Raw genomic sequence first — 14648 nt, 5'->3', positions numbered from 1 at the left:
AATTTAAAAGTTTAGGTACATTTATTAACACTATTAGAATTCTTTTGTATTGGTGTGACATTTTGAAAAAAATAAAATAAACTTGGTATCCATAGAGCAAAAAGAAAACATTATAATGAACCTGAATTTAAAAAAAAAATTTTAACAGTGCTAACAATTCTTAAAGATTCACATAATCATTTTAATTAGAATAACGCACTTAAACTAACTAGTGACCAGCAGCGTATCTAGGGGCTGGTAGGGGCCCCGACCCCTACTAAAATGAAAAATTGTTCATTTAAGGCCTTTAAAAATTTTAAAATTTAAATTAGTAAAGGTAAAATTACACTTTGTTCCCCCTAAAAATGCTAAAATTTGATTTAATCCTTTAAAATTATAAAAATATAGGCTATAAAAATTAAAATTTAATTTTGACCCCTAAAAATTTTGACTTTCCCCTACTAATAACATTATAAAATTGAATTATCAAGCAAAAATTAAATTTATTTAAACTTTTTATAATCTAAAAAGAAGTAGACAAATACAATAATATTCTCATATAAAAAAAGCGTATCTCTAAAGTTGTATATGGATTACTGCTATAAAACCCAATGACTGACATATATCCAATATGCCATAAGGGAAGTCTCAGTTTTTAATTAAACACTGGGCTTACCATTCAAAGAATCATAAATATCGAGTCTACTAAGCTCATGCCTTTATTCCAAACAATTCTTATTCACCTTGTTCCTTGTTTCATCAAATTTTATTTTTTTTTAGAATTTCAACAACTGAACCATTTAATTGTTTGCCTTGTAACCTTACTGTAATAGGCCTATTTTGTCCGACTCCCAAACTAGAAATAAAAAAACCAAACTGAAAGAGAACAATAATAAATGTATTAAAGTTCAATCCATTTACAACTAATGTCAAACCCAATTTATAAATATAAGTCCGAATTACTTAAAATTCACTACCCAAACTTTACACACTCATTAAGCCCAAATTTCACCTTTCGCCTAAAATACCAAAAATTAAACCCAAATCTTGGCCTAAAATTAGCCCAAGTTCCTACAAGCCCAAAAGGCCCAAGAACTTAAAACAATTCAGAAACCCTAGGGTTTCTGAATCTCCTTTGCACCGTACTCCTTCCATGTGCGCCCTTAGCACGCACACCATCCAAGGCTCGGCTCTGCCGCGACCTTGCACCAAGATGGCAAAACATGCCTTCGTTGACTCCTATAACCTACAAACACAGCAAAAAAAAAAAGAAAGCAACAAAAAGCAGAGAAAGCAAATAGAAACCGTAGAAGCAGAAGCATAAACAATAAAAATAAAATGAAATTAATTGTAGCATCCGGCTTTAAAAAGTCACCATCGTCAATGTATTTTTTTTTACAGAAAATATTAATAAAAAACGAGACTGAGAATTTCAAAAAGGTAATTTTTTTCTTTTATTTATTTCTAATTCGAAAGCAGAAATAATAAGTAAATATACATAATAGGAGATTTTTACCCGTCGTTTGGTCTACGTATCATCGACGTTGCCTTTCTTGTCCGAAGGCTATCAGATCATTAGGGATCCAACCGAGGCCACGGCGGAAAAGGCCAAAAGCCGAAAGGTTTTTTTTTTTTAGAGTTTTGGGGTTTGGTTTAAAATCCTTTGGTTTTGAATTTGATTTCAATTTAGCCCTTCCTTGTTAATATTATCATGTTATTAAATTAATTAATATAATATTTAGCATTTTTTCCTTTTGTTTCTTCACTTATTATTATTTTTCTAATACGCTTTTATTATTAGTACTCTCACTATTGTTTATTTTATTTATTTCTTTATACTATATTTTTATATGTTTCAAAGTTTAGATTATTATTATTATTATTATTATTATTATTATTATTATTATTTGTAACGCCTCCTAACCCCAAACCGTCCCTAAAACAGGGTTACGGAGCATTACCAGACCTATCGGCCATTTACAATTAATATACACATAAATACCAACACAACCTGATACACTCATAATTTGCCAAATTTAAACATTTACATATTATTCAATATTTAATTTTATTCAAATATCAAATATCATCAAATAAATCAATTTCATACCAAATTAACCAAATTCTATTATATATCATAACCAAACTTAAATCTATTTATTTCATCCTTACATTTACAATTTCAAAATGACACACACATAAGACACCTTAAGTACATGCCTTTACCAATAATTAACACACTTTACCTTATTGAATTCAGGATCGGCCTGGGATGCTGATTCAACGTTCTATCTTTACTTAACCTGCGCACAGAAACAAACCGTACGCTGAGTATAGGTATACTCAGTGATATTTCTATAATCTGAACACTTAAACAATTATAAAACATAGTAATTTATATATATTGAACTTTTCAAACTCAATGAGTATTCAAACATTCACTTTCCAACCAATATTTTGGTCTACTTTAAATTCAAAATCATTTATTATTTTTCAATAGCAATTAATCAATCAGTAATATTCATTAACGATCAGTCAATCAGAACAATTATTTATTTAGTAATAGTCAGTTATTCGATAACAATCAATTATTCAATAATAATCAGTTATTCAGTATCAATCAATTGATCAGTTATCCAAGAATATCAATTATTCAAGAAAATCGATATACAAGAACAATTAAATTATTCAAGAATAATGATCTCTCCAGTTCCTTTATTTACCCCTATTAACATGACTTGGACCTAGACGGATACACGGATCCAACCAACACACCAAGATCGGCACATAGTGCCTCATCGGCCGGCCGGAAACAAGAATAAGATAAAGATGGTACACAGTACCTCATCGAACAAATCAAACAAGAATAAAGAACGATAATAGTAACAATATCCGACACACAAAGTTCGAATCGGTAATAAGATGATGAGTCGGCACATAAGTGCCCGATCGATGGCGAACAAAACCAGTACTCTTCCATATCCTATGGCATGCCAACTATATCCAACTAGACCGACTAATTAATAGGGTATTTAATTCACTTTTCAATTTTCAATTAATTCATATTTTAATTAATTAACTATATATTTTCAATTCAATATAATTCCATTCACTTTTCACTAATAAATATTCAATTTCACAATAATCACATTTTTCTATCAATTTTATCACACTTCCAACGCATATATTTTCCAATATAACAAATATTTATTATTCAATTTCCACATCAATATTCATTTCAATTCAAATATTCACATATATTCATAAATCAATTCAATATAATCAATATTCAATCCAATTCAAATAATCATCTCAAAACACCTACTACATAAATATTAAATAATAAATCCAACAATTTAAGTATTAAGTTCGATTATAGAAATACAAACCGTATTTTCTCGAGCTAACTCCCGTTGTCTTTGCCATTTTTCCTTGCTTAGCCGAGATTTCCTGAGACAACGTTAGCTATGGGAATTAAAACAATTCATATTCATTAATTCACTACTAATTTATATCTAATTAATACAATTTCTATTCAATTTCTACTTTTATTTTAATTTAATCTTAACTAAATTCACTTCCTTTTTCTATCTCAATTCATACTTCATTTCTATTGAAATTTTTTCCAAACTCATACTTAACTATTAAATTTCCAGCATATTTTCCTAATTTTGAAATTTTATCAATTTAGTCCCTACAACATAAAACTTATGAATTACTTTACAATTCAATCCTTATTTCATTTCTAACTTGAATTCTTATCAATCTAACCCCTAATTCATCTTTTTATTCAACATGAACAATATTTAGAAATCTAATAACTTTCAAAATATTCACTAAATTTCATCAAAACCTTATCCCAAAGCTTCCAAAACATCAAAATAGGCTTATTTTTCCTGGGTCCCAAACCAGAAACAATAAAACCAAACCAAAAGAGAAAACAATAATAAATCCATTAAAGTCCAATCCATTTACGACTAATGACAAACCCAATTTACAAATATAAGCCCGAATTACTTAAAACCCACTACCCAAACTTTACAGACTCATTAAGCCTAAATTACACCTTTGGCCCAAAATACCAAAAATTAAACCCAAACCCTAGCCTAAAATAAGCCCAAGTTCCTACAGGCCCAAAAGGCCCAATAACCTAAAACAATTCAGAAACCCTAGGGTTTTTGAATCTCCTTTGTGTCGTGCCCCTTCCATGTGCTCCCTCAGCACGCACACCATCCAAGGCTCGGTTGTAATGACCCAAAATCCGTGGGCACCGAAAAAGTACATTATCGGGCCTCCGTCTTAGTGAAACAGGTTCGTAAATAATTATTAGGAATAATTATGAGTCTAGTTATATGTCTAATTAGGTTCTATTTAGGTGAAACTAGTTTAATTTAGAGTAATTAGTAAAAAGGACTAGATTGAGTAAAGGTTAAAAGTTTAATTCTAAAATAATAGAATTAAAAAGGGGTTAAAATGGCAATTAAGCCATTTGTAATGATTGAAGCGGCAAAATGGATAGAAAAATCTAAGATTTCTCTTAGATTTTATTAATTATTATTGTTAATATTATTATTATTTGATTTCAAATTTTGTTATTAGATTATAAATAAATTATAATTTGTGCCAAATGTATGATGATAAAAGTGTACATGTGTGATATGTGTATTTATACACATGTAAAATAAAAATTATGAAAAAATTTTCGGAATACTCGAACAAGTCCCGTTTTACTTTTAATACATGTTTTAGGCTTCGAGAGTCCAATATAGGGACTTACTTATTAAATTATACTATGAATGTTATATTAATTGTGAATTATTCGTAAGTTGTCTGATATGTCCGGTAATGCCTTGTAACCCTATTCCGGTGACGGTTTGGGGTTAGGGGGTGTTACAATTATTGGTATTAGAGCTATCAGGTTTAGCTGATTCTCGGGCTAAATCGATCTCGGAAGTGAGTCTAATAGTACATGCCACTTTTTAGTCGAAATTGAGTCGGGAATTTTGGATGCTGACCTATTTATTTGTTTTTTTTTATAGATAAAAGATGTCAGATGAAAGAATAAACGATACTGATGAAGAAATGCATACTGGAGAAGAAGAATCTTACGAGTTAAATGAAACTGAATCAATAACACCTAGTATTAACCCGATGAGAAACCAACCTCCTAGAGTAGAAAGATGAAATGATAGAGATGATTCTGATATATTAAGAGATATTGTCGATGCTTTGCAAAGAGTAACGGAGACTGTTCCTGCTACAATTTCTGTACCAACTCAGAGACGGGCCCCAATAAAAGAGCTAAGAAAATACGGTGCTATAGAATTTATGGGTCTGATAAGAGTTGATCCATCTACAGCAGAGAATTGGATGGAATCAACTAAATGGGTTCTGCGGCAATTAAAATGTACCCCTGGGAATGCTTGATTTGTGTCGTTTCATTACTTTAGGGTGAGGCTTATCTATGGTGGGAATCTGTAATTTGACATTTGCCAGCAGAACAGGTAACATGGGAATTATTTAAGAAGGAATTTCAGAAGAAGTATGTTGGAGAGCTATATATTGAAGATAAAAAGCAGGAATTTCTAATGTTGAAACAAGGCAATCTATCAGTAGTGGATTATGAAAGAGCTTTTTCTAGATTGAGCCGGTATGCTACTGAGTTCATCCCAACTGAGGCAAATAGTTACAAGAGGTTTCTACGGGGCTTGAGAGATGAAATCAGAGTACAGTTACTGTCACAACGAATCACAGAATTTGTAGATTTGGTTGAAAGAGCGAAAATGGTAGAACAAGTTTTGAGATTGGAAAAAAAGCCTGAAATGACTAAATTGACTGGAAAACGAACTGGAACTGCTAGTTCTAATCATTTACCAAAAATATCTAGAGAGTTCAGAGGTGGTTGGAAGCCAAGCTTCAAATCGGATCCAGGTGACAAAAGTAAGGGTAAATAGACTATTGTTTCTACCGATAGTGTAAAGGGAACTTCACGAAAAATTGATATCCCTGACTGTGAACACTGTGGAAAAAAACACTTAGGTGAATGTTGGAGGATAACTCGATGACATTTTCGATGCGGGCTCACACATCATTTCATTCGAGATTGTCCAAAAAGTGAAAGTACGATCGTCAAAGATCTCGTAGATCGATGCCTCTTGTTTGTGGCGATGATCTAGCGAGGCGATTCGTGTCCGGAGGTGGAGGTGTTAGAAGAAACAGTGATATAGTTACACAACAATCAGAGGCCAGGGCACCGGCTAGAGCGTACGTAGTTTGGACCCGTAAGGAAGGAGATGCACACGATGTTGTTACAGGTATATTTTTATTGTATTCTGAGCCTATTTATGCTTTAATTGACCCCGGTTCGTCACATTCATATATTAATTCAAAACTAGTTGAATCGGGGAAATTAGGATCTAAAATGTCTAGAGTTTCTATAGAAGTGTCTAGCCCTTTGGGACAAACGGCGTCAGTAGATAGAGTATGTCGGAGGTGCCCGTTAATAATACATGATAAAATGTTTCCTGTGGATTTGTTGATCATGCCTTTTGGTGATTTTGATATCATTTTGGGTATGGACTGGTTATATAAACATGGGGTAGTTTTGGATTGCTATAAAAAGAGGTTTAGTATTCAGACAGAAAATGAGGACAGAATTGAAGTGAATGGCATCCGTACCAGTGGTTCGACACGCATCATTTCAACGATAAAGGCTAATAAATTACTGCAGCAGGGTTGTTCAGCATACTTGGCATATGTTATTAATTCTGATTCAGTTGGGAGTCAGTGCAGTCAGATTAGGACTGTATGCGAGTTTCCAAATGTATTTCTAGAAGAACTGTAATACCCCAACCCGTATTCATTGCCGGAATAGCGTACGAGGTATTATCAGAGTTTACGATTTTTTTTATATTAAATATAGCCCCTTTATAAATATCTAACCTTCCCTGCAATATTAAATCAGGACCAATCCACTTCAACCAAACCAATTCAACATATTTTCAAGATAAATTCATGCATATTTATAAGATAACGTCATCACATACCCAAAACCAGGTTTGTTAACCATACTAATGGCTAAGTTTATATTCATTTCACGTTAACATTTACTTTATTAGCTTATACATGCCATTGATTTCCAAAATAAAGTTTCTTTATATACCGAAATCCTGAGGTTGATAGTGTGATGTGTCTCTGACCAAATCTGACCTCCGAGCTCTTAACACTACAAAACAGGGAAAAAGGAAACGGGGTAAGCACTTCGTGCTTAGTAAGCTCATGTAACAAGAATTATACTTACCTAATATTTTCAATACAATACAATAAACATTCATATATCCATTCAATACATTATTACTCTAATATGCACAAACTCAACATTCAAGTTAGTACAATAATTTCCATGTACCAATAATATATACCATGATTGATGAGCTCATCAATATCATAATTTCCATTTCTTTGTTATTTTTCCATATTTATCCCGTTGAATTTATCAAAATTTCGATGAATTTTCAGAGGTACACTGTTAGTGTAAAATTCCGGGTCCGTCAATTCATATTCATGTGCGCACATTTCCATTTCAGAGAGCACACTCCCACGAACCTCAACCTTGCAGCGGGATTACCAGTCCAGGCTAAATCACCTGCAATATAAACTCATAGAGTATTATCAGGATTACCAGTCCAGGCTAAATCCCCTGCAATATAAACTCATAGAGTATTGTCGGGATTACCAGTCCAGGCTAAATCCCTTGCAACGACAATTACTCTAATGAGCTTGGATCTAAATTACCAGTCTAGGCTAAATTCAGACCCTAATTTGGATTACCCGTCCGGGCTAAATCCATTTTCCACATATTCTTCGAGAGGGCTATATCAAGATAGGATCACCCGGCCGGGCTAGATCCTTTTTACCGTTAATTCCTTCTCAGAGATCGATCGAATTTTCCTTTCATTCAACCGGGATTTCTTCCCCTTTTTATCAAATATATCAATGTTTCATAAATTTTTTATACAATGAACATTCAAATCATATTCACATCAATAACATACAATCTCAAGCAATTTAAGAATATAATTCAAGTTACACAAACTTACCTTGATACTTGTTTGTAAACAAAAAAAATCTACTAATCCCGAACTTTTTCCTTTCCTCGATCTAGCTTCGTATTTGAATCTTCTGGATCTAAATAAATAAATTTAATTATCAATTTAATACATTTCATGTTCATTTGCAACATTCTCTATAATTCAACTATTATTATTTATAGTTTATTCAAAGCTGTCTATTTGAGTCATAGTCACTAAATTATTTATAACTCAAGCTACGGAACTCAAAATTAAGATCCATTAATTTTTCCTGAAACTAGACTCATATATCTTCTTATCATAAAATTTTCAGAATTTTTAGTTTAGCAAATAAGTACAGTTTATTCTTTAAAGTCACCCCTGTTCTGCTGTCTGACAGTTCTGACCCTTCTTCACTAAAAATTAATTATCTCTTCATACAGGATTCAAATGATGTTCTTGTTTGTTTCTATTAAAAATAGACTCATTCAGGATTTTAGACTTATAAATTTAAGCATCTAATTATTTTGATTCAATTTTTTATGATTTTTCAATTTCAAAACAGGGGAACCCGAATTCATTCTGACCTTGTCTCACAAAATTCATTATATCTCAAAATTTACAAATCCTTTGCTTACACTATTTCTTCTATGAGAAACTAGACTCAATAAGCTTTAATTACATATTTTTTTCATCTTCTAATTCAATTTCTAAAATTTATGGTGATTTTTAAAAAGTTAGTCTACTGCTGCTGTCCAAACTGTTTTTGTGCAAGCTATTTATTACCATTTTTCCCCTAAGCTTTTAATAAATGATAATTTCGTCCCTACTCAATTAGCCTCTAAATTGAGTTGATTTTTCTCAATTAACATTTTATTCTATCACCTTAAACTAGTTTAAAACCTTTAGGAATCATAATTTCAGCAATATACTTTAATTCCAACCATTTTCACAATTAGGTCCTAAAAATCAATTTCTATTGAAATTACCTAATAAAATCATCTCATAAACAAATTAAAGCTTTAATTTCATTCTATTTCATCATAAACTTACAGCACTCAACCATGGTGACTTTCAATTTCATCCATGAAATCAAAAACTAATGAATTTAATAGTAGGACCTAATTGTAAAAGTCTTAGAAACACAAAAATTGCAAGATAAAGGCAAGGATTAACTCACTTGGTGCAAAAATTATGAAATACCAGCTTATAGAACCCTCCTATGGTGTTTTTAGCTGCTGGAATTGAAGAGAAATGAAGAGAAATCTAGATATTTCCTATTTAGTCCTAGTTTTATTTAGTTAATTTTGTAATATTCTAATTTTGCCCTTAATTTATCAATTTTCCTTCTGATTTCATGCCCTTGCCGTCCATCCATAATAAATTTTGGGTCTAATTGCCTTTTAAATCCTTTCTCATTAGACTCTTAAGCTATTTAATCATTCTAGAAACTTTTACACCTATTACAATTTAGTCCTTTTCATTTAATTGACTACCCAAACATTAAAATTTCCTAATGAAATTTTAATACCACATTACTAACATTTCATAAATATTTATAAAATTATTTTCGACTCGGTTTTACGAGATAGAGGGCCCGATACCTTGTTTTTACCCAATTTCTTCAATAATTTCTTCAATAATTTCTTTTTCTATCTAACCACTAAATCGGTAAATTTTTTTTCTATCAATATTTTCATACGATTTTCCTATCATATCAATTTTCATGCAAAAATATTGAAATAAATTTCTTTTTAAATCGGATTTGTGGTTACGAAACCACTATTCCGATAACTTTGAATTTAGGCTATTACAAGAACTACTGCGCTTACCACCTGATAGAGAGGTTGAATTTGCTATTGAGGTGTATCCAGGTACAGCACCAATTTCTATACCTCTGTACCGAATGTCGCCTACTGAATTGAAAGAGTTGAAAGTACAGTTGCAAGATTTACTAGATCGAGGCTTCATCTGACCGAGTATTTCACCCTGGGGAGCTCCAGTGCTGTTTGTTAAAAAGAAAGATGGTTCTATACGGTTATGCATTGATTATCGACTGTTGAACAAAATGACAATCAAGAACCGCTATTCCTTGCCTCGTATAGATGACTTATTTGATCAGCTAAAGGGAGCTTCAGTATTTTCTAAGATTGATTTGAGATCCGGGTATTATCAGTTGTAGGTGAAAGAAAGTGATGTGCCTAAAACTGCCTTCCGTACTCGTTATGGCCATTATGAATTTTTGGTAATGCCATTTGGATTGACAAATGCTCTAGCTACATTCATGGATTTGATGAATCACATTTTCCAGCCGTACCTAGATCAGTTTGTGGTGGTCTTTATTGATGATATATTGGTATATTCGAAGACAGAGGCAGAACATGATCAGCATCTTTGAAAAGTTCTACAAATTCTACGGGACAAACGGTTGTATGGGAAATTAAGTAAATTTGAATTCTGGTTGTCAGAAGTGGTATTTTTAGGACACGTGGTATCTACCGACGGGATTAGAGTTGATCCGAAGAAGATCAAAATAATTGTTCAGTGGAAGGCGCCAAAGAATGTATCGGAGGTGCGTAGTTTTCTCGATTTAGCTTAGGTACTACAGGAGATTTGTAAATGGCTTCTCGAAGATAGCATTGCCGATGACTAAACTACTACAGAAGAATGTTCCTTTTATCTAGGATGATCAGTGCCAGAAGAGTTTTGAGACTTTGAAGCAAATGTGTCGAAAAGTTTTTCTTTTTTTTTTTTAGAGTTTTGGGTTCGATTTGAAATCTTTCGATTTTGAATCTGTTTCTACGTGAAAAGATGGCTCAAAATAGGTTTTGGAGTTTTCTTCCACCACGGCGGAGTTACGACGAAGCCACGGTGGCACCATGGCAAAGACTCACTGAAGCCTGGCTGGATTCTGGGTTACCCAGGAGAAAAGAGAGGAAGAAAGAATTTTTTTTTAAAGGGGCCATTCAAATGATTTTTTTTCTGTTTCTTATTATTTATACTAGGATTAATATGACGTCGTTTTAGGCCTGGTATTCAGACGTTGAAACGGCGTCATTTTGGATAGATCTGACCCGACCCGTCCCATGACCGTTTAGGATCCGCGTGTTTTTGGACTAAGGGTCTATTTGCTCCCTTAGTCCTCCCGCTTTTGAGGATGGGTTCAATAGGATCTTTTGTTTTGTTTTTATTTTGGCCATAAAGTTTCATTCCAGTTTCAATGTGATCCGTTTGAAACGATGCGTTTTGGAGGATGGGGATTATTTCCCACTTGGTCCTTCCTTGTTTTTTGCACATTGTAAATCGGTCCTTTACCTTATTTCCATTCCCGATTTTTGCCCAAAATCTCATTTTGATTTCAATTTAGCCATTCCTTGTTAATATTATCGTGTTATTAAATTAATTAATTTAATATTTAGCATTTTTTTTTTTTGTTTCTTCTCTTATTATTATTTTTCTAATATGCTTTTATTATTATTACTCTCATTATTGTTTATTTTATTTATTTCTTTATACATACACTTTTTATATGTTTCAAAGTTTAAATTATTATTATTATTATTATTATTATTATTATTATTATTATTACCTTCTTTTATTTGTTTTATTTTAATTCCTTCTTTTATTTATTTTTTATTCATTTGCTTGCTTTTAAGTTTTATTTAAAACCTTTTATTAGTTCATGTATTGCTTATTTTATTATTTCTAATTAGATTGTCTTCTTTATTTGTTTATCTCGTTGTTGTTTTTACTCTTATCATCGCCATTTATATCATCGTATTTATTATTATGCATATTTATACCATGACTCATGATTGCTATCTTATATTTATTATCAAGCATGTTGTGCCATTATTACCACAAAGTCACGTTGTATTATCATTTGTTAAATACGAATTCATGTTTTAGCCATACTCAAATAAACTAAGTATATATATCGTTTTTAAATATTTCGTTAATTTTTATCCAAGCTTGTAAAAAAGGGAAAATCTTAAAAAATAAAGGCAATGTTCTGTATTTTGGAGATTCGAGAAATCATACCCCAACTTACGGGGTTTCGATTTTTCTTGTCGAATCTAAACAACCGAATATCCTTTTAAAATTAAAATACATGAATTTCAAATAAAAATTGAAGGCAAGCTTATTCTCGAGGGTTCAAAGTATTGTGTCCTAATTTACGGGATGTGATATTTTGTTATCTCGAGACGAGAGGGTCTTTGGCAATCGTTTCAATTTATTCAAGTTTTTTTTAATAAAAAAAGATCGTATATTTAATTCTTTCCAAATTTTCAATATTCGATATTAAGACATTGAGTAATCAACTAGGTACCAATTTTGGGCGTATCGAGGGTGCTAATCCTTCCTCGTGCGTAATCGACTCCCGAACTCGTTTTCTAGATTTCGTAGACCAAAAATTATCGTTTTAGTAAATTTAAACTTTTATGAAAATGATTAAATTATGAGGTGATCCGATCACACCTAAATAAAAAAGGATTGGTGGCGACTCCCATTTTTGTTTTTAAATAAAAGTTGACCATTTTCAAAAAAAAAATGATTTCGACACTTCCCTCCAATCAATTCTTACTTAGTTTAACTTCATAATTCATCCTATCGTCTATGACCTATTAGGTGCCTAGCAAAACATTCTACCTTAAATATTCATCGTTGCAAATTGTCTCCTAATGAATCAAAGTACAACTTTTTTTCATATAAGCTGACCCGATGTAAAGTTAAAGGACTAATTTGCATACTGGCCATGTGAAAACTTATCAAATGACACTTAAGTGATTCTATTGAGTGAAGTTGTTATAACGAGTCATGTTTGATGAACTTGTTTCTCAAACAAGTATCCAACTTACCTCGAATCAGTTGCATGTATCCGATGCGTAAAGGCTTAACATATACCACAAGGATGAGACTTTTAGGAACATTGCTTTGATGCATAAAGATTCCATAATTGCAACTCGATTACAGTTCCTCTACAAGGCCTGATTTATTGCACGAGCTTCATCCTATTAGTACTTGGATCAACTTGCAAGTTTTTCAAGGAAAACCTTTGTATATAACATGGAGTGTGGGTGGTGAGGAACATGTCCTTCACGTGACCTGCGAGATCTTACGCATGTCTTTCAGCGGCAATCCTACTCCTGGCTCGTGCAATCCTCATGCATGGCAAATTGCCCACATTCTGTTTCTCCTTTATTTTTATAATGTTTTAATAAAATATTAAGTTTTTTAAAAGAGGCACCAACTCCATGTATATATTAAACAAAGGGAGAATATTTGATAAGTGTTGTAGTTTGTATATATCCATCAGTCAATGATCCTTTCAGTTTATTAAAGAAAAGTTGCAAGAAGTTAAAGCAGTTTAATATGTGTGCATTAGCCCCATTCCCAACACCTAACTGGCCTTTGCTTAATCCCATTGGCCATCAACTTAACTATATCTATGAAAACAATGAAACCCTAGACTCGGTCCCTCAAGCCAGCTTCGATCCCTGCGTGGTTAAGAAGCTTAACCACAATGCTGGCGAGCGCCACCGGCGGAAGGAGGTTAACAGCTTGTTTTCATCTCTTCGATCATTGCTTCCACTTGCAGATCAAATGGTACATAACTAATTTCTTATTTGAAGACATATACATGCATGTCATAAATATGAATATGCAACTCATCAATTTGTTGTTGCAGAAAAAGGTGAGCATTCCAGCGACGGTTTCAGAAGCAGTGAAATATATACCAGAGTTGCAGGAACAAGTGGAGAGATTGGTTCATAAAAAAGAAGAGCTTTTGTTGAGGATTTTTCAGCAGGGTGGTATTAAACGTTGTAGGGATGGAAGATGTTCAAGCAGTGCTACGGTTTCTATAAATCGGCTAAGTAGTGATAGTGAAGTTGTGATTCAGATAACGTTGCGAAAGGACCGAGTTCAGAAGATTCAGTTATCTGAGTTTTTGCATATCTTGGAGGAGCAACAAGGATTAATCCTTTTGAATGCTACTTCTTTTGAGTCATTTGGAGCTGGCATGATCTTCTACAATATTCACCTTCAGGTGCATATATATATATATATATATATTTCTAAGAGTGAATTTGTTATAGTGATAATTGTACATGAAATCAAGCAGTTTAAGTGGCTTCTTTCATCTAATTGGATTGTGCAGGTGGAACCCAAAACAACTTACCAATTAAGGGAATCAGATATTGAGGCATTGAGGGGGAAGCTTTTGGCACTGTGTAATTAATCTTGGCTATATATCCCTAACTAAATGTGAACTACAACTTTTATATAATTAATGGCATCATGTTGTCTCTTAATTTGATTCTTATCCTCGTAATTCTTATTCACAATCCCCTTTTCAAACACATGTTACATAGCCCCTCTCAAACCAATGAGAGAATAGCAAGGCAACCTATAGGTTTAAGTAGCTTCTTTTTCTCATCAAGTAGTCAAGTTTTGATCTTCTCTTAACATACGAGTAGAGTAAATTGAGAAGAGAATTACAACGAAAATCATAGAGAGGCATGAGTCGTAAGTTGTATTTGTGTATAATTATGTTGCAAACACCGTACATGCATCAAATTTCCATTCTAACATGAAATT

At 32.5% G+C, this 14648-nt stretch overlaps 1 protein-coding gene across 1 annotated transcript; it reads left to right on the top strand.

Moving 5' to 3' along the window:
• Window positions 1-13342: 13342 nt before the first annotated feature.
• On the top strand, window positions 13343-14395 carry LOC108455537 (transcription factor ORG2-like). Its single transcript, XM_017754084.2, has 3 exons — window positions 13343-13655; window positions 13738-14097; window positions 14209-14395. The coding sequence occupies exons 1-3, from the start codon at window positions 13422-13424 to the stop codon at window positions 14287-14289; spliced, it is 675 nt and encodes a 224-aa protein (XP_017609573.1). The 5' UTR covers window positions 13343-13421; the 3' UTR covers window positions 14290-14395.
• The last annotated feature ends 253 nt before the right edge of the window (window positions 14396-14648 follow it).

Source organism: Gossypium arboreum, chromosome 9, assembly GCF_025698485.1.
Source record: "Gossypium arboreum isolate Shixiya-1 chromosome 9, ASM2569848v2, whole genome shotgun sequence".
In the NCBI taxonomy this organism is placed as follows: Eukaryota; Viridiplantae; Streptophyta; class Magnoliopsida; order Malvales; family Malvaceae; genus Gossypium; species Gossypium arboreum.
This window is presented reverse-complemented; position numbering and strand designations above follow the sequence as displayed.

Coding starts and splice junctions, on each gene's coding strand:
- LOC108455537 (XM_017754084.2), top strand. CDS start 13,422: ATGTGTGCATTAGCCCCATTCCCAACACCTAACTGGCCTTTGCTTAAT. Junction 13,656..13,737: donor TTCCACTTGCAGATCAAATG/GTACATAACTAA, acceptor TTGTTGTTGCAG/AAAAAGGTGAGCATTCCAGC. Junction 14,098..14,208: donor TCTACAATATTCACCTTCAG/GTGCATATATAT, acceptor TGGATTGTGCAG/GTGGAACCCAAAACAACTTA.